General features: G+C 54.9%; 1 protein-coding gene across 1 annotated transcript; it reads right to left on the bottom strand.

The window, feature by feature from the left end:
- Positions 1–1,789: 1,789 nt before the first annotated feature.
- On the bottom strand, positions 1,790–21,792 carry LOXL4 (lysyl oxidase like 4). Its single transcript, XM_061209001.1, has 15 exons — positions 21,687–21,792; positions 17,076–17,390; positions 16,315–16,493; positions 15,186–15,391; positions 13,720–13,758; positions 13,327–13,546; positions 12,314–12,497; positions 11,985–12,139; positions 11,052–11,219; positions 9,836–9,998; positions 7,358–7,601; positions 6,168–6,283; positions 5,349–5,485; positions 4,857–4,968; positions 1,790–2,772 (listed from the first exon to the last, which is right to left on the bottom strand). Exons 2-15 carry the CDS (start codon positions 17,353–17,355, stop codon positions 2,705–2,707), a joined length of 2,271 nt encoding a protein of 756 aa, XP_061064984.1. The 5' UTR covers positions 17,356–17,390; positions 21,687–21,792; the 3' UTR covers positions 1,790–2,704.
- Between the last annotated feature and the right edge of the window lie 327 nt (positions 21,793–22,119).

Genomic DNA, 22,119 nt, shown 5'->3' with positions numbered 1-22,119 from the left:
CCACCTCTAACTTTCAGATTTATCCTTATAAGTAGATCCAGAGAAAGGATTTTTTTAGCCGAAACTGAAAGCTATGGAGTGCTCCTGCTTCGGCCCTTAGTAGAGAATGTGCTTTTTAGTTGTATTTTTCCAGTAGCTGGAATTGATGTATACTGGCTGGAGGTAAGAAAGAGGACCTGCCCTGACCCAGCACGGACTACTTGAGCTTGTCCAGACGGGAACCAGATCCTTGGTCATATCTACACCGTGCCTTTGCACACTGAGCTGACTGGAGAGCACCCTGTAGCTGCCACTGGCTCCTTTGGTAGATACTTGAGAAGAGAAGACAGCTAACGCACTCTGCTGTGTGTTGTATGTTGCTTCCTGTATGTTGAACTTCTGAATCCCAGTATCACCTGGAATTTATAGTAGATAGATACATTCCCCTTGAGTTCCAGTATACTCATGGAGTGGAAGTCTTTGTGGGATAGGAATACATTAGGCATCTGAACGGTAAGCTGAGGTTCCTAGTACTTCAGTTTCTCTGAGACAAGAATGCCGAGGCGAAAATCATCGGACATTTTTGGTTCTGTCTGGAATTTGGTGGTTGGTATTCTGTTAACATTCCTCATCTAGTTACAAGTCATGCCAGCCGCATCTTCCCATATCCTTCCCTTTCAAGTCAGAGGTGTAACAGCACAACCCTTGTATAGCTTTTTCCAAGAATTAGAACTGGCTGCACCTATCAAATGTGTGATGTGGGCAGCAAGACTGAGACCAGAGCCGGTGGCTGGCTGCCTGGCCTGCTTTTTCTGGCCTTCTTGGAAACTTGGATCCAGCCAGAAGCTGTGGGTAACCTCCCTGCCTGAATCTAGTCATCAGTCACCACACACTACCCCGCCAGCTACACATTCTTTCACAGACCATTGGGTGCATGTGTGAGTATAATATTGTTACTGTTTGGGAGATGTTTGCTGGATCCAACAGGAAATCAGTCCTTCCCTTGTTTACCTAAACTGCCATGCCAAAGTATAGTGCTCCCTCTGCCCTAATGAAGGAGGTGAGGGAGTTGAGAAGAGGGATGGTAGAGGAGAAGAAGGAAAAGCGCACTTCTTTTTATTCACAGAGGATACCCCAGAGCAGGTCCCTTTTTACTGGCTGAGGAAGGGCAGCTCTCATGTGTGAGGACGGGAGGACTATTGTAATTTTGCCCCATCTACCACCATTCACTCTGGCCTTGCAGCCTTGGTTGTAAAAAGTTTACCATCTTTGGACTTTTCCTTCTTTCCTCCTACTTTTCATCCCTTAACCTTTCCAACCCACGTTTCACCACGGAGCCTAGGGAGGGAATTGCGAAGCAGACTATAGGCTGACGTCGGAGAAGTGCAGTGGGGCTGTTGTGAGTAATATGTGGGCTCCACACATTTTAGTAACCAGGTCACCAGGAGTGAAAAGGGGTAGAGTTAGGGTGCTGGGAACTGCCAAGAATCACAGCCAGTCTTGTCTTTGTAGCAGTCCATAGTGAGCAACCTTTATTGGCATTAGGGCATCAGACCTGTAAGGGTCATCTCTCAAGTGTGTCTTAGTGGAGACAGGATTAAGAATCATGTCCGGGAAGACCATGGGACTTTATACCAACTGAGCAAGGGCATACCACAGCCACGTCAAGCAGGGATGGTGGCCTTTCCTAGGTTTAGCCCTTAACTAAATTAAATGTTCCCCCTTCTGACCTCTCCGTAGTCTCCTGTCCTCCACTGTACCAGACCTGTCTTCTTTTTCCTGCAGAGATGAGCGGCCTGTTTGACCCATGTTCTTTCCACTGCAAAACTTTATTCAATGCAAAATTCACTCCAGAAGCCTGGGGGACCCGACCTTTAGGCCGGTCCTGAGGCGCACAGTGACCTTGCCTGCCGGGGTTAGGGTGAGTGTTCTTCCCTTGGCAGAGGGCCTGGCAGCAGCTGGGGTCCACAGCGCCCCGGGACTCTCTCTGTTCGGCCTCCTCTTGCTCCTCTGCGGGAAGGCCATATCTGGCTACTCCTGTGAATCTTGCCCCGTCTCAAGCACTCAGTAACTGGTGGTTTGGGCCCGTCAGGAGACAAGGGGATGCTTGAGGCCTAAGCTTCCAGGGATATTAGAAACACCCATATGTGCAGTAGGATAAAGGTAAGGGCACTAAAGAACAGACTCTTAAGAGAGTATGGTAGCTGAATTCTAAATGGGGACATATCAAGCAAGGGACTGAATTCACCAGCTTCTTTGCCAGTTGTGACTTTGATACAAGTTGTGTTGCACAGAGCTCCTAGCAGAGAGCTGACCTCTCCTCCTGTGTATTTTGGTCCTCCTCCAAGACATTGGCAAAGCACCATTTAGATGGGGGCTGGGCCATAGTCCATTCCTAAGGAACTGATAGCTCCTGAACCAGGAACTCTGGGGGCAAGATCCGGGAAAGACTGGGTCTCCTATGGGAGAGGAGCTCAGCTGAACAAAGCCTGAAGGCCATAGTCCAGAGACCAAAGGCCCTCAGGGGACAGACCCAGAGCCATCCTGAGGGAGCAGTGCCATCCTGGTTTGGTGATCTTGCCATCAAAAGGCTTCCTGAGCAGGTTCTTGGTGCCCCTTGGCACTGGCCGCTTACCCTCTGAGTTAGGGCTCTGTGAAGGGCATGGCTCCAGTAAGCTGAGGTATCTGGTGTGTGGGCAGCAGCTGGGAGTGCGCAGGGGGGGCTTCAGATGAGGTTGTTCCTGAGACGCTCCTGCTCCAGGGAGAGCTCTGTGTTAGCGCGGTATGAGTCCCCTGTGGACCAAAGGAGAACAGGTAAGTAGTTGACCTGACCAGAGTCTCATCCCCTCCCTGACAACTTCACAAACACCAAGACATCCTGCCCAGCTCAGCCTTTCCATCAGGTTAGTCGTGGGCACAAACAATCCATTTTATGGAAATAGATGCCAACAGATGCGTAGTTGCAGGGACATTGGGAAGATAGGCTGTTGAGTGGAAAGGGTTGTGCTGGTTATTCTCCCTTGCCCCCTCCCCAGGTTCATTCTCTACCCTTCTTGTTCTCTCATGCCTTGGAGACCTGGCCCCTAGAGATTGCCTCGCCCTGGCTCCCTCATCTTCTGATTTCTGACTGATGTAGGTCACTGGGAAGAAACAGCCCGAGATTAGAGGATGGAAGGAGAGAGGCCGGGGCACTTCTTCCCCTGTTTGTGCAGTGATGGTCTCCCACCCGCTGCTCCCTCCTCCTCAGTGCTAGCGCTCGCCTGGCTCCAGGACACACTTTGCCCCTTCAGGCCCAAAGTGATAACAACATTCCACTCTTGCTTATCCCTGGATGTCTCAACACTCCTCATCTCCTTAGTCCTACTCACACCTCAGTATAGTCCTCTCGTTAAGTAACCTCCTGCTCTCACCTGAGTGTGCCCTGTGCTTCCTGCAAGGACCCTGGAGGGGTCAGAGCTGCGTAGTGTTCTTTCCTTCCTTGCTGCCCTGGACCCCTTGCAGCCTGCTAGCAGCATCACGGAGGCTGCGCCTCCACGCCGGCAGCCTTAGGTTCCAACCCCTGATCGCTCTCACGCTCCTGTCTCACTTAATGGCAGCAGAATCTACTCAGTCTCACGATTTTCAAATCCTTATTCCTCTTCTCACTGTCTTCCATCTGTTGCCAGAGTTATCTTTTGAAAACATAAATCTGACCTTCCTGCCTCCTTGGCTGAAATTTGTTAGTGGCTCCCAGAAGCCCACGGGATAAAGTCCATTCTCTCAGCAGGAACCACCGTAACCCTCCCTGCAAAGAGCTCTAGTGGGTGCGACTACATAGCCCTATTTTACAAAAGAGAAGACTTCTGAGGAGGAGATTTCCTCACTGTCTTAAAGCCAGAAGGTGGTGGGACTGGATTTGGTGCCCAGTGAAGCCCTCTGAAGCCAAATCCTACGCTCCTTCTCCTCGTCCCCTCTCTGACTTGTGCCTCTCCTTTGCAACCAGCTCAGATGTCCCTTCCTCTGGGAAACCTCGGCTGGCCTCCAGGTGGTCGCTCAGAGAGCGCTCTGCTTGCTCAGCAGTAGTTCACAGCGGGCTGGGGTACCCAGTAGGGTTGGGGTTATCCATTTGCATGTCTGCTTACCCTACCTGATGCTCAGCTCTGCATTTTACTCCTATTTATGTTCCTAGTGCCAGGCAGTGTTCAGCACAGAGGTAGGTCTTAATAAATGTTTGCTGACTAAACGAACAAGCCTGCTCCACCCTCTGTGTGCAAGGCGTGGGTGTGACTGCACACACCCCACAGCAAATACAAGCACTTTAAACTCTAAGATAGAGGAACTGCTACCTTTCTGTACAGGCAAGTGAGGCAACCGCCTCCTTACTCTGCTTCCCACTGGATTGTTGCTTCTTTGCCTGAAACTACCAATCCTGCAAGTGTCCTGAGCCCTGTTCTCCATGGTCCGCGTCCTGTAAGCAGTGATCAGGGCTGGCGGTAGCAACACGGATCTGGGGGACTTCTACGTTTGCCTGTGAGGCAGTCAGCCTGGGATGGAGGCAACTAAGAAAGACCCTATGAAAGGAAGGGGAAAAATAACAGACTGGAAAGGGGAAATCCTGACATGGCCTGAAGTAACAGGAAAGATTCCAGGACAGATGGGAGACTGAAATTACAATCCAAACAACCTTAAGGACAAAGAGGGATGTAGAAATAGTTATTGGGTGGTGCTGATGCAGCTTGTTCCAGAAATCTATGAACTTCTATGAAGTTGTCAAAGGCAATTCATCTCTGTCCTTCTCCCCAGCCTTGTACACACACACTGAAGTCACACACAGGGACACAGGGTCTTCCAGCTCCCCGAGCTCGCATGGGGCTGGTCTCACAGTGGCCCGCAGTCACCTGTGTGGCAGTCGTGCAGCCAGACCCGTTGCCCGTCATATTTGCAGCGGCACCGCATCACGTTGTTCGAGAAATCGGACTCTGCCACCTCGAGCTTGGGGTTCACGACCACCTGGAGTGAGAGATGGGCCAGCTGAAAACAGGTGACTTGGCTTCTGAGTTGACAGTGGCTGTGGTATCCTTTACATTTCATGTAGTCTTGCAAACTGTGTTCCTGTTCTTCATTAATCCTTACAGTCACCCCAGGAAGTAGGCATTAAGGTCCTTATTTTATAGATGGGGACTGAGTTGTGACATGCCCCTTGTTCACTGAATGAGGACTCAAATCTAGGTCCTGGATTCTGATCCCTTCCCCTATGGTGTAGCTCCTTCAAGCGCCAGACCTGTCAGAGATCCTATTTATGAAGCTTTCTTTCTTCACTTGACCTCAGGGAGCTTTTGGAACATCTGGAAGAAATGGAGCTCCTGTGGGGAATCCCTAAGCCCACTTACCTGGAAGATATAATCCCCAGGGCCCACGTCTGTGATATCCACCCACTGGCAATCAATGTCATGTCGGTAGGTGTCCCAGCAGCCAACGGTCACGCCCTGTTCCCCAAAGTTGGCACATGCGTAGCGCCTCTGCATTCCTGTAATGGAGGGTGCTGACAGTTATTGAGGCCCTGAATAGGTGCTCGGCACCAAGCACCTGCTAGATCTTTCACATCCTTTACCATTTAATCCTCACACCAGCCTTGCCAATTAAATGCAATCAGACTAGGGGCCTGAGCTTCAGCTAAATATCTTGCCTGTCGGAGCCAGAATTCCTACTAAGCATGAATCCAGCACCATAGGAAAGCCCATCTGTGGCAGAGATTATTTCTTTGGATGCACTAGTGGAAATTCCTGTTGGCCTAGGAAATGTGATTAGAAGATTCCAGCCCTACTATGCTAATTCATTTGCCCATCCAACCCTGAGAAGAGCCAGTGTTTTACCATGCCATTTCTAAGGGCTAGGAACTGTGGGTGTGCGAATAGGAATCAGACAATCCATGCTAAGTCCCAAAGGACTTAGCAGAAGTGAAACAGGTCTGCAACTATTATCCAAAAGAGAAAGCGTTTAGCATTTCAAAAGTGGTACACGGTATGTTGGGAATGCAGAGGAAGTAGAGAGGGTAAGAAATTTCTCTTTTTGAATCGCCTTGAGTGCTGACTGTTGCCAGGCCAGAGTCTTCAGCTGCCTGAGGCTGTTACGCAGGGCAGAGGGGATCCTGAGCCCAAAGGGGCCGAGGAATATAACAGAGGAGGATATTCTGACAGGAAACCACATACCTTTAGGGCAATTTGTGTCCTCTAGACAGAAGCTGGCCTTGTGCCCCTCAGCCACCTTGGAGCCATTGAGAGTGAGCAGGTCATAGTGGGTGAGGACCTCGATGCTGTGGTAGTGCCTGCAGAGGGGCAGAGCTGTCAGCCTGGCAGCAGCAGGAGAGGGTCCTCAGGGAAGACTGAGGCACTAGGCCCCATCATTACCCAGAGAGGAACGTTGCAATAGCAGGGCAGTGCACCCAAGATGAGTGTGACCCGTGGCCTACTTTCCTGGCACCCCTGCCAGGCAGCAAGACATAGCTGCCCTCGTCACCTAGGGTCCCACCGGGTGAGAAGAGGTAAAAGCTCCAGGAGACTGCCTGGCCACAAGGCCTGAGGCCTGCAGGTGGAAAGAAGAGACACGTGCAGGGAGCAGCCCAGGAGCGGGGTTGCTGAGTGAGGAGGGATGCTTCCTCTGCTCCCTGCCAGCCTGGGCCCAAATTGCTACCATAGTTTCCAATCCAGTTCTAATGACAGCTCTTCATGCTGCCGGGAAAGGTACTTATTATCTCAGCAAGGCCAAGTCCCAAAGTCACTGCCCGTTCCTCTCAGCTTTCCCCAGCCACGGCTGTGTCCTGAAGGAAAAAACCACCCTTCTCCGTTCTGCCTTTGTCACAGACATCATCTCCCCTTCTGTCTGGGCTGGAGGCTCCTGATAGGAAAGAACGCTCATTGTCTCCTGGCAGCGCCAGCAGCTCTTCCTTGCGGGCCTCGCTTTGCTGCTGCAGAAACCAGCAAGCTTTTTCTGCACAGCCAGCATCCTGGATGGGATGGCTATTTTGGGTCTCCAGGTTTCTAGGAGTCCCCACTTCACCTGGCTTTTAAAGACAAGGCCTCAGGGCCAACAGAAAAATTGTCCAATATCATTCTAACAGAGACCAGCTCTGCTGGCAAGGACTGCTCTGTTGGACACTGTGGTGGAGATGGACATGTGGGTACCTCCTGGGCAGGCGAGGGAGTGATGGAGAGCGCAGGTTGATGCTCCTAAGATTCTTCACTGCCGCCCGGAGGCAAGGCCAGCGAGGCGTCTAGGAAGGAAGGCTCTTTCCCAGAGCGCACGCCCCTCCCAGGAAGGCTTGCCCGGAAGAGACCAGACCGGTTGGCTCCCTGGACCCTGGTTTTGTCCCCCTAGAGCCGAGGCCTGAGCAGGCACTAACCTGTGGCACTGGTGCCAAATCCAGCTGTGGCGTCCTGTCTTGGGACGGAAGTCGGCCCGGCCCAGGTTGTGGATCTGTGAGGAGAAGCGCAAGAGGCGCCGGTGTCCGTAGGGCCAGTCCATGCGGTCAGCAGACTGGGAGAGGCAGTTCTCTTCATGGGCACAGTACAGCTGGCTGAGCGGGCGGTCCTCCAGGTAGGCCGTCTCCTGCACTAGCTGGGCGTTCAGCACGAGGTCTGCAGCACCTGGGCATGGTGGAGACCCAGAGGCTAGGAAGGCAGCCGGTTTGGCTCCCTGGCCTAGGGGGACAGCCTTGCCTCCAGACTAAGCTCTTTCGGAGGCGCCGGAAGAGTAGGGCAGTTCAGGAGTCAGGAGATGTGAGTTCTAATAACAGGAAAGATCTATCCCCTTAGCCTAAGCTTGCTGGCTTTGGGGCCAGACTGCCTGGGTTCCTCTCTTGGCTTGATTTTTAGTTACACCATTAACTAGCTCTGTGACTTGCTCAACCTTTTGTCTTTCATTTTCCTCATCTGGATGATGGGGAGAAGAAGAAGAAGAATATTAGTGTGATAGTACCTGTAACGTGCTTAGATCATGGTTGGCCCACGGTAAGCATGCGGTTGATGTAAGCTAGTATTTCTTTTGTAGAATGCGTCTCAGCCCATAAGTGCCTCTGTAGCCTAGCTCATATAACCCCTCAGTAAGCTCTGCTGACCCCTAGCTTGTTACCTCAGCTCACTCTTTCTCTGGGCCTCAGTTCCCACAATGCGAGGGGCAGAGGGAGAGGGCTGGAGAGCTGGAAGAGTTAAGCTCTGAGCCTGCCCCTGGGTTCTGCCGTTCTGGTGCATTCTGCTGCAGTTCCTAAGCCTGTGCTTCTTCCAAGGTTCCTGTTCTACCCTGGTTGCTATCAGGGGTGTTCATACCAGGGCATCCTGTGCATTCTCCTCTGAGGCATCGTAGACATTCTGGTGGGTAAGACTCCAACATGCTAGAGCCTGTGTCTCCATAAGCTGCTCAGTGCCTCTCCCGTTCCCTTCCTGTCACAGGGGCTCTTACCCTCCTCAGAAGCCAGCGTGTTGTCCCTCACTATGTCAGTACAGAAATGAGGAGATCCACAGCTTTTGCCATGTAACGTCAAGAGAGAAATTTGCCAATTCTCAATGTTTGTTCATGCAAAAACTGGGTTACACTTTAGATTTGGGGCAGAGCTATCATATGGGTGAGCCTTGCACTGACGATGGTGAGATGGGAACCCAGGTTTATTTCAGGGGACAGGTGTCGAGGGTGGGAGCTGGTTTGCTGGATGGTGTCTGTACTACCACTAAATGCTCTTGGAATTCCTGAGGCATATTTTGGAGAGAGCTAAGGGTATGCCCACTGACAAACCCCAGAATTCCTGAGGGAAAAAGAGTGCTTTCAGAGAGAAGAAGAGAGGGTAAAAGCAAGAAAGAAATGAGAAAAATTACAGAGGAGAAATGGGGATGACCACAGAGATGGCAGGTCGGCTGTCTGTGCTCAGCTGTTGTGAAGCATCAAATGCATTCAGGAGAAGAGCTGCCACTCCAGGCAGTAGAACAGAGGGGAACAGGATCCTGGGAGGGGAGAGACGGGGAAGCAGGCCCCAGTGTGCTGGGAGCCTTGATTCTGGAGGCCCAATGGGAAGCCCCATCACCCTGCAGGGGAGGGTGTGCTGTAAGGGCTGGCACTCTTCCAGTTTGCGCTGGACAGAGAGGAAGCCCTAGAGCTCGCTGACAAGAGTTAAGGATGTCTTGGCATTGAAGCCTGGCTGGGAAGAAGGTCAGGTGGCCACTCATGTTGGTGGCAGCCTGCAGCCTTTGGACTGGATACGGTTATCCTGGCCCAGACCCAGTTGGCAGATGTCAAACAGATACTTCTACCCCAAGAATCTGGGGGTGTGGGGCAGACCGATGCCTCAAAATGGTCTTGACCTAAAGTCTTTTGGGTAAATCCCACAGCTCACCATAGGCCCCATGTGTCCTCACATTTCCATACCCTCTACAACAGTTTTCAAACTCTTTTCTTACTACAGACTGTAGTAAGAAATATATTTAATGTTGTGACACACATAAATAATTCCAAGAGAAAAATATTACCCTTACTAAATGTATCACATCATTGTTTTCTATCCTGTTTTTTTAAACTATTGGTCGTGACGCAAAAATTGGAAAACGCTGTCGTGTATCCTTACATTTTCACGTATTCTCTGTTTTAATTCTCACAGTAACTCCATGAGATGGGCAGGGCAGGGTTTGTATCCCCGTGTGGCAGGTGATTTGGCCACACACGTGGTAAATGGCGGAGCTGGTGTTCTGCATCCAGCCCTCCTTCCACTCCCCAACCCTGCTGGCCTTGGAGCTGGGACCAGCACTCAGGTCCCTCCCTGAGGACAGGAGGTGTGGGCTTGCAAAATTCGGGGAGCCCGGGCCGGCCTGTCCCACCGGCCCCTCCCATTACTCACTGTCTGCGCAGGAGACTCCGGCTGAGAAGTGCCCTGCACCGCGGGAGCAGTGCACCGGCCCGTGCCTCTGACACTGCTGCAAGGCCAGCTCTGTGCCTGAGCAGTGCACCCCGCTCATCACCACTTCTCCGGCCCCCGGCGTCCCCTGCCAGTACCAGGTGTCCTAAGAAAACAGCCAGCATCGCCCAGTCAGGGCTGAGACGTGCTCTTAGAGTCACCTGACTCCCATCTGAGGCTTGGACCCCATCAGACCACCCACACCGGGCTGTGCCCAGCCTTGGCCTGAAATCTTTAGTGATGCTACTTTGGACCCCTCTGGTATTAGAAACGTCTTCCATGTACTGAGGCAAAAATCCACTGCTATGGCTTCCACCGCTGGCCCTGTTCCCATCACTCTCCCCAACGGTGGCCCTCAGCTGTTTGAAGAGGATGGTCCTGTTCCCTTCCTGTTCACTCAGGCCTGTCCCATGTCCCCAGCTGTTCTTCATACAACCCTAGATGGTCGGTTGTGCTCGGGGTTGAGCCCAGTTCTCCCGGGTGAAGTATGCCCAGTATTGCCCGGCAGGCCAGTGTGGGCGAAGTTGAAGAGGTTTCTCCATGGCGGCCATGCCCCAGGCCTCTTGATTTTGTTTCCTTGATATCTTTCGAATCTATCCACTTGTTTCCCCCGGTCCAAGCCAGCACCTTTCTCAGCTGGGCTACTGCAATAGTGTGTTTCTCTGTATTCATGTTAATCTCCACCCCAACTGTTTGCAGAACAGGAAGGAAGAAATCTTTTAAAAATCTGCATTGCAGGCTTTGAATGGTCTGGCCCGTCTCCTCCTTCACCCTCGCACTTCACACCACTCCCTCTTGATAGCCGCACTCCACCCCGACCCCTGATTTCCTCAACAGAGTCAGGCGTTCTCCGGCCACAAGGTCTTTGCGTGGGCTCCTTATTCCTCCCCCGCCTCGTCTGGCTCACTTCTACTCATTTTTCCTACAGACACAATTATGTGCCTGTTGTGTGAACGTTTTATGAATGACTGCATCCCTTACTTGACTGTATGTGGCGACGGACTGCCCCGTTAGGCAGGAACTGTGTCCTGTTCACCACAGTATCCCAGCACCCAGCATTATATTGGCACATAGTTTCACTCATAATTAACTGTAGAGTGAACGAATGAAGGGTCAGCAGCTTTAGCACAGGAAGTTTGGGAGCACAGCAAGGACCTACCTTGACGGCATGGTTGGCAAAGCCCAGGCCAAGCTGTCGGCAGGCCACCATGGCTTCGTTGAGGCCCCAGTGGTCGCTGCACACAGCCCCCCAGCGCTGGACCCCGTTCACGTCCACCTGCACCTCCACCACCCCCTCCTCGGGGCTGCGTCCGCCGGCCAAGCGCACCTGCAATGGTCAGGGGTGTGTGAGGGGCGGGGCCGCCTTAGGAGGGGAGAGCTGAGGGCTGCCGGCCTGGAAACCTGCGGCCCTGGACATGACACTCCCCTTCTCTGGTTTAGTCTCCTCTGTAAAGTGAGGCCGTTTTATCAGATAGTCCCTAATGTCCCTGCCCGCTCGAGAAATCTGACTGAGTGCCTGCACCCGGGGCTCCCATTCTGGTACTTGCCCTCCTGCTACCTGAAATCCTACCACTGATGACAATGTGCCTATTGCCAAGGGCTTTCGTATCTATCGTCCCGTTCACAATGACCCTATGGGACAGCTGACCCCATTTTACAGAAGAGAACCAAGGTCTGAGGCGAGAGACTTACCCACAGTCCATGTTAGCGTGACCCTTGAACTCTGACCACCCCGCTCAGCCTCCCAGTGCCCCACTCCCAGGTGCTGACATCCTGTGGCCCTCTGCCCTAGGCGCCTTCTCTCTCAACTTCACAGGGCACCTGAGAGGGTGGGGTGGGAGAGCCCATGCATCTGAAGATGCATGATATTCTGAAGATGCATGATATTCATGATATTCCCATTGATATTCTGACGTCTCTGAAGGCTAGAACCTGGCCCTGAGGGGAAGTAGGCCAGGCCAGGGGAGACTCACAGAGGAGAGGGCATTCCAGGCTGGCTCCAGGCAGGCTCTGGGGCCCAGAGCACTAGCTGCCTCTCATGAACCGCTCCCCACTGGCTCCAAGCAGTGTCCCAGGCTAGCTCGGGGCTCACCTGATCCTGGAAGCCCAAGTTAGGGATGTTGCATCTCACGGCAGCATCATTGTCATGCTGGCAACCATTCTGGGAGCCTTCCAGGGAGGGGCAGTCACTGAGGGTGCGCTCATATCCCCCGCAGCGCACCTCACTCAGGTGGATGGGCCCCAGCGCTGCAGAAGGGAGGGAGAGAGGCCATGGGAGGCTCCAGCTCTGCAGCCCCGCACCTGCGGCTCCCCCTCCACAGAGGGGAGAACCGGCCTGGGCCCTGGCACCCCAGGGCCACCAGTGGGTGGATCGGTGGCACATCCAGGCTCTCCCACCCCACCCCAGGCCTCCTCGCTCACCTTGGCCCAGCTGGGCCCCAAAGAGGGCCTCCCGAGCAGAGCCGAAGCCGAGCTGACGACACACGACGCTGGCGGAGATGAGGTTCCACCCGTGGTCGCAGACCGTGCCCCACTGGCGGTTCATGAGCACCTCCACCCGGCCCTCGCCCACGTGGGCCCCCGAGCGGAGGCGCACCCTCGTCTCCTGCTGGGAGAAAACCCGGCCTCAGGGAGGGCCGAGGAGGCAGGGGTAGGGGCTACACCCCTGCCAGAGCCCCTTCAGGACAGGCAGAGCCAAGGCCTGGAGTTCTGACTTCTGTAGCTATTGCCCTGAATAAGCTGTCTTTCTCGACCTCCCCCTTCCTCGGTGACAAAGAGCGGCCACGGTAATCACAGTAATAACAAATTCCAGCCCTAACAACAGAGCCTTAGGAGTTGGGGTCCCTGGGCTTCACAACCTGCCCCCTGCTCACTAGGCGAGTCCCTTCCTCTTGCCCAGCCTCACTGCTGCTTTGTCCTTTGGGGCTGAACCCAGAGCAACACTTCCCCAGCAGATCTGTGATTTTAGAGACCCGTGGGGACGTGTGTCAATGAAACGCACAGTGGGCAAGTCATTTCCGTTTTAATGCCCTCCCGCCCACTCCGATTTCATCGAGACCATCTCACGTGGTGCTGCCCTGCCCCAGTGCCTCACCAGCACTTGCTCATTACTTTTTATAACGAAGGGCCAGGCTCGGGCTCCATACCTTCGGCCCTCAGCGGGATGTAGCTACAATGTAATTACAGTTTTTATGGTTACCTTCTATTTGTGGCCAGTGATGTCAGCTTTCCGTTTATGGTAGGGTTATAAATGTCCCTTTTAAGTAAATCCCAAAGTTCTACGTTCCGTGAGCTGCTCTCCTCCTCCCGGTCTGAACGGATGCCCCCTTGATAGGGGTGGTTCGCCGCTCCTCCCCTGCCTCCCCGTCAGTGCCTCCCCGTGGGGCAGGGTCCTGTGAGTGGGGCCTGTGCCTCCAGGCCTGCATGGGACCCACCTCTGCCCAGGACTCCTTGCGCCCGGGCTTCGCCTTCAGAGGGCGGAAGCGGGGCCCTGCCACACAGCTGACCACAGCGTGCATGCCCCCCGGGCAGGCCGGCCGCAGCTTGCCCTGGGCTGGTGCCACCTGCACCTGGCAGTTGGCCATGTGGGGCTCTGTTCCCAGGCAGTTGACCCGGTGGATCCAGAAGGAATTCTTCTTTGTCAGGCTCTTCAGTCTGGAAGACAAGGGAGACTGAGGGCAGGGGAGGGGTTGAGGGTTGTGCTCAGGACTCAGGGAGGCCAAGGCACTGGGGAGGGGAGAGGGGACTGGAGGGGAGGAGAAGGGAGGGGAAGCAGGCCCTTCATGCCACACCCCTTCGCATCCTCCCCTGAGGGGGCTGCTCCTTACCTAGACTTGGGATCCTTCATCTTCGAATTCCAGACTTTCCTGGATGGGAGCAAACAGGTGGGGAGTCGAGTGGGTGCAGAAGCCCTACCCGCTGTCACCCTGGCTCCTCATAGTTGTCCCTGAGTTTGTACTAGACTCACAGTTTGTAAACTTGTTCATTAATCTTATTTCAATGCTGAGCTTCACCACAGTCCTGAGAGAGTGGCCACCCCACAGATAACGATGATCTCCATTTTACAGGGAAGGAAAGCAGGGCGAGCAAGTTCCCTTGACTAAGCCCAAAGTGGGTGTCTCTTCTGCACCGGGCTGCCCTGGGGTGGGCAGCTCCAAGCTCGCCCTTCCCCCAGTCCAGAGGAAGGGCAGCCTTCAGGGAGCAACCGGAGAAAAGAGGCCCTGGGGAAAGTCCTCTGGGGACAGGTGGAAGTTGAAGGCCTTTCTGGTGGGGGCTGCCCCGGCAGAGATACTGAGGCTATAATCAGGGCTGCCCTCCTCAGGGGAGGTAGGCGAGCCAGCCAGGCCCAGATGTGCAATTACCCGGCAGCAGGGAGTCAGTGACCCAGATCCCAGTCATCCTCAAGGATGGGGCCACGTGGCTGGGCTTGGAAACCAGGGTCATCTAAGTCAGAGACACAGGACAGAACAACTAAAAGTGATTGGGGATGGGCAAGGGTAGATGACTCAGATGCTTTGTGGGAGGTTTATCCCTTGATGAGAAACATACGACGTTTTCACTGACAGAGCTGGTAGGACTATGACTCATCATCATTTATATGCTGATGCAATCTTGGGACAGTTCTGTCACGTTTCTGACAATATTTTTATGTTTCCTCTTCCAAATGCCGCCCCACCCCACGTCTGGCTTGGATGCAACCCAGTCAGAGCCTGGCTTGGATCACAGTTGAGGAAATTCACTGAGACAAAGTTCAGACAGTTCCCTGCGGATTGGATAATTGAGGCCCAGATGCCCTACAAAGGCCCACAGCTCGTTGTTGGCAAAGCTTAGACCAGAACCCAGGCCATCTGGACTTGTGGGCAGCACTGTACCTTTACTTTACTAGTTAGGTCTAATTTTTTAATCAGGGACACAATTTTACATTTATTTACATTTCATTTGGGGAGTATTCTGTACTATAGTCAATTCTTTTTATCTGATTGGCCAGGACGATGTTTATTTTCTGATTGTTTCTAGACATTTCCCGGGGTCTCCAAGTTCATCCTCACTCTTGTCTTAATTACTGAGGGATCCATAACCCAGGAAACCCAGGCACATTGCTCCACTGGGCCTGTTTCCCTCCCAATCCCAACACCCACTGAACGTCCTCCCACAGACACTACTCCTGCCAATCTCACTGCAGTCTGCAAGGTCCCACGTCACACACAGACACGTGCACGTGCGCGCGCGCGCACACACAGCCGCTTCCACGACCCCGCCTTCCGCGCGGCCCTCCAGCCAGCCGTCCTCCTACCTGTAGTAGTGGCTGACGACAGGCGCCTCGCTGGGGAAGCCCAGCATCCCGCACACCACCCTGCTGTTGTTCCTGGTCCAGCCCTGGTCACACACCTGCCGCCAGTGGCCCTCGTACTTCACCTCCACAGCTCCCTCGGTCACCAGGCTCTGCCTCTTGGCACTGGCAAGGATGGGCTTGAGCCGCACCTCCTCCAGCCGCCGGCCCTGTGGGATGCGTGGTCACCGTGGGCCCCAGGATTCCTGCCTCTGCTGAGCCCGCTGCAGGTCTTCACGTGGGAAAGCTGGGGCTCGGAGCACTTAGAGATCACCCCACCCAGCGCCCTCATTGGACGGGCCAGGAAACGGAGGCCACGTGGCTCCGTCCTTGGGGATGATGGGGAGGCATTTGCTGAAGGCCACACAGTGAGTAGGAGGCAGAAGCTCGGTTTGTTTAGGGTCCTTTTTCCTCAACTCCAGAGAGAACCAAGCAGATCCATGCTCTCCTGGGATCAGGATGGGAGCCCTTGGAGTCTGGGAGGCTTCCACCAGGCACAAGGGGGCCTTCTTCACGCCACCCTGGGGAGGGCAGAGGATGGGCACAGACCAGCTGCCTGAGACCACCAGCAGGATCTTTTGGCCCACAAGACCCCCTCCCTAATCCTGGATGACTTAGACCAGTGCGAAGCCCCCTGTCATGGCCCGCCACATTCAGTGGGCCACGGCCAGCTGTCCTCAGGCTGAGGCTGTCTGGCAGCAGAGGGTAGAGTCAAAGACCTGCCCTGCCTGCTCCTGCTGTTTGGCTTGGGCTGTTTTTAGCTTGGAGCTGTCTCAGCCAGGAAGAGACAGCAACTGTGGCTGGGCCTTGTGGGTGAGGCAACCCCTACCCGCTGCTGCCTCCCTCATGGGGAGCAGCTTCAGTGATTCCCGGCAGGCCCAGCCTCTGATTCCCTGCCCGCCCTTTCTCAAGCTGGGGCCCTCTACCCATGCACCTGCTCCAGGCCACAAGCAGGCCTCAGGGCCCCAGGGATGCTTCTCAGCCCGTGCTCTGCTCCCCTTCCCCTCCCTCCTCCTCCAGGCTCACCACCTGGAGGCCCTCTGTCCCCTGACCCCCTCCTCAGCTCAGGCCAGGGCCTGAACGGCCTCCTCACCTGGGGCCCAAGGGCATTGGAGACCCTCTCAGAAAGGTAGCCACGCTGGCGCTGCGGGTGGCACACCACCCCGACGTCCTCCGAGTGGCTGCAGTCACTGACGCCCCAGCCATTAGACCTGCACTGGTCCAGGGAGCTCTCTGTGCCCACACAGTGAACGTTGTCCAGCCAGATGGGTCCTGTGTGGGAGGGGACGAGTGATGCTCAGGGACAGGCACAGAGAGGCAAGTCACGGGCTCTATCTCCTGGATAGGACCCCACAGTTATCAACTTTCCTCTTCGAAAGCCTGAGTAGAAAATGGGGGTGGAGAGAGGAGTTGGTTCTCCTGGGAGCTTGGTACCTACATCCCTGCCTAGTGTCTCCTCTTGGCCTCAGGTCCCATAGAATCTGCTTTTGGAAAATGCCAGGTAGGTCTGTTAATTAGGTCTACCTGTTCCCTCATTCATCCATCTAGTCATTCACTCAACAGCATTTGCTGAGCACCTATTGTGTGTGATTGCTATATTCAAGGAACTGAGAGTTGAGTGGTAGTGATGGTGGCAATGGTGGTGGCCTCACTGCAAGTGAGAATGGGAGGGTAGGACAGGTCATTTGCAGCTGGAGCACTCAGGAAATGCCTCACAGAGGTGGTCATTTGAGCTGGGTATTAAAGGACTGGTGGGAATGTGATAGGTTCTGTTGGAGCCTCAGGGAGCCCAGCCCCTGAGAGAAGCCCGCTACCATGTCCTCGTCATCCTGCAGGGCAGCACCAGTCACTCACCCTCCCCTGGGCCATACTTGGCGCTGTGGGCCCAGGTCAAGGCGGCTTCAAAGCCCAGCTGGCGGCAGGCCACTGTGGCCTCCTGAAGCGCAAAGTCGTCATCACACACGGTGCCCCACTGGCCCTGGTGCAGCACCTCCAGGCGGCCCTCCTCCGGCCTGCTCCCTGGGCCCACCAGCCGTAGCTTCATGGTGCTCAGTGACTGCGGCCTGCTGGGCGGGGTCTGGCCCAGCAGCAGGAGCAGCAGGGGCAGGGGGAAGGCAGCTGGTAGGGACCACATTGTGGTGACTTCAAGGGCTGCTGGGGTCAAGGCACCTGGGAACGAGTAAATGTGACAATGATCACCACGTCCACCCCTGACCTCGGGTCTCTTCTGCTAGCAGAGACGAAGGGTAGCACAGGTCCCCCCGAGAGTGTGTGTGTGTGTGTGTGTGTGTGTGTGTGTGTGTGTGTATGTGGTGGCATGGATTGAGTCTGGGCTCTGAGATTAGTCCATCTGGTTCAAACCCACCACTCCTTGGCCATATGACCTTGAGGAAGTTTAAGTTTAGCCTTCCTGAGTCTCAGTCTCCTCATCTGTAAAGTGGGGGTAGTAATCCTTATCTCCTAGTGTTGTTGTGAGTGTTGAATAAAGTATGGATGTAAAGTGCCTGCGTAAAGTGCTTATCACGAGCCTACCACATGGTAAGTGCTCAATGAACAGCTGTTTTTGATGTTGTCTTATATGTAGAAGGTGGGGGTGCCTACACTGAGTCATGGGGAGCCCCCAGGGGCTAGACGGTCCGAACTGGAGGAGATAGAGGATATTTGGATCAACTTCCTGACTCTAGAAATAAGGAATTGGGATCTAGAGAGTTTAAGAGACTTGCCCAAGCCACACAGCAAGCTCCACCTCTAGGTCCACCTACATGCATAATTTGTACATTGAGTCAACAAACATTTTTGGAATATTTGCTTCAGGCCAACTATTAGGCCAGGTGCTGGGAGGGACACAGAAGTGAACACATCAGACACTACTCTCTGCCCTCATGAAGCTCAGAGATGAGGAATCAGAGAAGGGACACTTGACCAGGGCCTTGTTGGATGAATAAGAGTTCTCTTGGGTGGGAAAGGGGAATTCCAGGTAGAGAGAACAGGATGAGGAAAGAAGGAAACAGGGAAAGAGGTGAGTTTGTGCAAGAGCAGGGAGTGCCCTTTCTTAACCCTGTACTGCAATATTGGGGGCTTGGAAGGGACTGAGGTGGAGGAACAGGCTGGGGCCAGATGATCAAGGGCCTTGTGCACCATGCAGAGGGTTTGCCCTTCATCCTGTAGGAAGTAAAGGGCCCTGGAAAGGTTTTAGGCAGTGACCATACACAGGAGAGGGCTCCCATCTCCAGGAAGCTGTCGTCATATGCTCTCTGGGTCCTTACAGGGGACGAGTTGGGGGCTGGTCCTCTCCCCCTCATACATTAGCAGCCTTGCTCCTAAGAGCAGGGTTGGGAAGAGCACAGAGGACGGTCACCCCTGGTTAGAGCTGTTAGAGTATCTGCAGCCACCAGTGCTGAAGCTCCTCCACGGCCAGCTCTACTGCTGATGGGAAGCTGAGGCTGGCCCGGAAGAGTGGATGGAGAAAGTTTGGGTCCTTGGCTTCCTCTTCAGTGCTTGAGTCTTAAAAGGGCTCATTCTGGGGAGACCCCCCTTTCTCCCATGGCCACTGCTATTCTTGGGGGGATTCCTTAACTGGTCAGTCTCAGTAGGGAGCGTCTTACAGGGCCCCCTGCCATTCCCTTCCCCACAAGCTGGTTTCTGGCTGAGAATCGGTCCTTATTCCTGGCCGCACCCAGTCCCACCCCCTTCAGCTACCAATCCGCCTGCTTTGGTGAGCCCAGGGCTGGGGGCAGTAGGCTCCTAAAAGTGCACATGATGAGCTCAGGAATGAAGCTCCACGGGAACAGGGACTTTGTATTGTGCCCCCAGTGCCCAGAGTAGTGCCAGGCATGTAGGTGGCACCCCGTAAATATCTGCAGATGCGTGGATGCAAGGTGGCGTAGCACTGCGCTTAAACGTACAGACTCGGGGTCAGGCTGCCTGAGTTCACATCCCGCCTCCACCAATTGGTTTCTGGGTGGTCTTGGGCAAGTGATTTAGTTTCTCAATCTCAAGTGATTTCGTTTTCTTATAGAGTTTATCCCCTCTATAAAATGGGGGTAAGAGTCTCGTGAAGATCAAATGAATGAATACGCGTTAAGCCCTTAGAAGAGCAAGCTCTCATCTGACAGCTATTATTAACAGCAACTGAAACAGCTACTACAGAACCATTGGTCTAGGTTGGTCCCAGCCTCTCTTTGGATAAAGAAGGAATGGAGGCCACGTTCCCAACTCAACATCAAGTCCCCAGTACTGCCACCTTTCTTTGCGACACTTCCTTCTCAGACTTAAGCACTGTCTTCTTCATGTCCCTCCCCACTCAGGAGCCGGTGGAGGCTCCCTGCCGGCTGTCACCACACGCAGAGTGCTCTCTGCTGCTTGGGATGTCCCCATTCCCTCCTCCCTGCACCCCTAAGGAGGAGGTGGACAGCTAAGGACTGAGCCAACCTGAAGCCACTGTGGGTAGAGACCTCCCCCAGATGACAAGAGAGGATAGAAAGATTGGGCTCAGGGCCCACCAGCTGTTAGGACCCAGGGGTCACACTGGGTCTGGCCTGAGAGATGACCCCGCTCCCTGTCAGCAGGAGTCAGGATGCTCCTCATTCTGCCACCAAATTATGTGACATGAGTCAGATGCTTTCTTCTGAGACTCAGGTGCAACACCTCTAAAATGAGGGGTGGCACTGGAGGTCCCCCATCTATGATATGCTTTGATGGGCCAGGGGGTGGGCTGGGCAGGTCAGTTGTGTAGCTGTGGCTGACATCCCCAGAGTACTGTGGAGGTCTTATTAGAGGCTGTGGACACTCCTGGGCCTACAGGCTCCCTCCCCTCCAAGGGGCCTCCGTGGGGACAGGGGTGGCCTTCTGCTGAAGGATCCTGGTGCTAGATCAGCTCCCTTCTATGAAAGCCGCCCAGGAGGTGGATGGGCGGTAGCAGGAACCGAGTCACATATAGGGAGAGCCCTCTTCCCAGCCTTCCTGCCCACTGCACGTCCCTCTGCAGCTTTCACTCACATCACACTTGTCTTCTCACGTTCCCCAAACACATCCTTCAGTTCCCAGCCTCCAAGCATTTGCTCTCACTGTTCCTTCTACTTGGGGTACCCCTTCCCTCAATCTCAGATTGTTAAATTCCTACACATCTTTCCACACCCAGCTCAAACGCCACCCCCTCCATTAAGTCCCCCGCCCAGACCCCCACCTTCCTAGCACTTGGTGTCTTTGCTTCCTGTCTGCACAACCCAGTGGAGTGTCTCCCATAACTGTTCCCCCAGAGCTGAGCGCAGAAAAGAGGACCAGGCTGAGAAGCCTCCCTCAGAGAAGGAAACAGCCTCAAAAGTGGATCTTTTCCAAAGTGAAGGAGAAAGGGATAGAGTGAGGCTGAGGAGGAGCGCAGGTTAATAATAAGTTTATTATACATTTAAAAATATTTATTGAATACTTATGTCCACTTTATAGTTGAAGAGACGAGGTCCAGAGAAGCTAAGTAACTTGCCCAGCCAGGATTCAAACCCAGGCAGCCTGGCTCCAGTGCCAGGCTCCCAGTCAGGAGAGAGATGGACACGGGAGGAGGGGAAGAAGGCAGGCAGGCAGGGAGATGAATGAAATTCCACCCTGTTGCTGGTTGATTTATGACCCAGCCGTGGTGTGAGGGCATTGGGCTAGATGCCAGCGCTGAGTGCAACCAAGTGACAGATCCAGGATCCTGCCAGCTTGGAGGAGAGAGGCACCTGATCCAGGTGCTGCCAGGGGACTCTGGCACCTGGCTTGACCTGGCCTTGCTAGAGAGGCTGGAAGTGCCCAAGGGTATTCAGGAGAGAGCGCTGGGGTGCTGTCCTGGTGGGAACCAGGCTCGGGAATCACTGGAAGCCTCTTCTCTCTAGCTCTTTGAGGAGGGGGTGGGGTTTCCCCTCTCGGCCCTGATGGCCTCCCTGGGACCACTGATTGTGGTGACCTGACACAGTGCCAGCAAATGTCCACCTGTCCGGGCACAGGACATGTAGAGTTTGAAGCCCTCTGCCCACCCTCCATCTCTGTTCCCAGTCTCCCCCCCGACCCCCAGCATACTCAGTTTTGGTCTGTTTTTTCAGAGAGCCCGGCTCCACCCTGCCTCTTTGTCCCCTGTCACAGGAATGACGCCTGAACCCACCTGCCCCTTCCCCTGCCTCCCCCTCCCCTCCCCGGCAGAGGCCAGAGAAATGGCTACACTACACGCAGCGTGTCCACAAACAAGACACGCAGGCACCCCGAGGCCACGACGCACCACCCTGGGCGGGCATGGGGCCAAGCTCCCCAACTCGGTCACTTCCATTGGCAGCAGGTTGGTGAGCGACTAGGGGTCTAGGCTAACTGTTCATGGGACCCCCATCCCTGCCACTCCCGGCCTTCAGGAACCCTCAGAGACTTGCTGACCCCCAGAGAGACAGAAGTCGGACAGACAGGACAGCGAGAGACCTGGCCAGGGGCCAGGCAGGGGCTCACCAGCTGGAGTGCGACGTTGCGGGGCTGGGGCCGGGGCTCCGCGGCCGGGCAGCGCTAACGGGCCTCCTGGGGCACCCTGGGGCCCTTTTATCCAGCTGCGGCCCGCGGGCGTCCGCACCCCGCCCCGCCCTCCAGCCGCCGAGGAGGTCCGCAGGCCCCGCCCCCGGGCGGACCTGGACTCTGCGGGCGCCCCGCCCTGTCCGCCCCTCCGAGGGCCCGGCGCCCCCCTCCCCGGGACGCGGCCCGGGGCGGCCCGGCGCCCACCCGCAGCCCGCCGGCCCGGGAAGTCCCGGGGTCGCTAGGCTGCGGGGGTCGCGGCAGCTGTTTTCCGTGCAAGGAACTGGCGCGCTGCAGCAGGAGGGACTGTGTGGGAGGATCGGCGTTCCCGGGAAAGGACGGCGGCTCGGCGCCAGCGGGCTGCGTTTGCCCGAGT

The sequence above is a fragment of the Eubalaena glacialis genome, chromosome 1 (genome assembly GCF_028564815.1).
Source record: "Eubalaena glacialis isolate mEubGla1 chromosome 1, mEubGla1.1.hap2.+ XY, whole genome shotgun sequence".
NCBI classification, from domain to species: Eukaryota; Metazoa; Chordata; class Mammalia; order Artiodactyla; family Balaenidae; genus Eubalaena; species Eubalaena glacialis.
The sequence above is the reverse complement of the archived record's forward strand: the minus strand, read 5'-3'. Positions and strand labels throughout refer to the sequence as shown.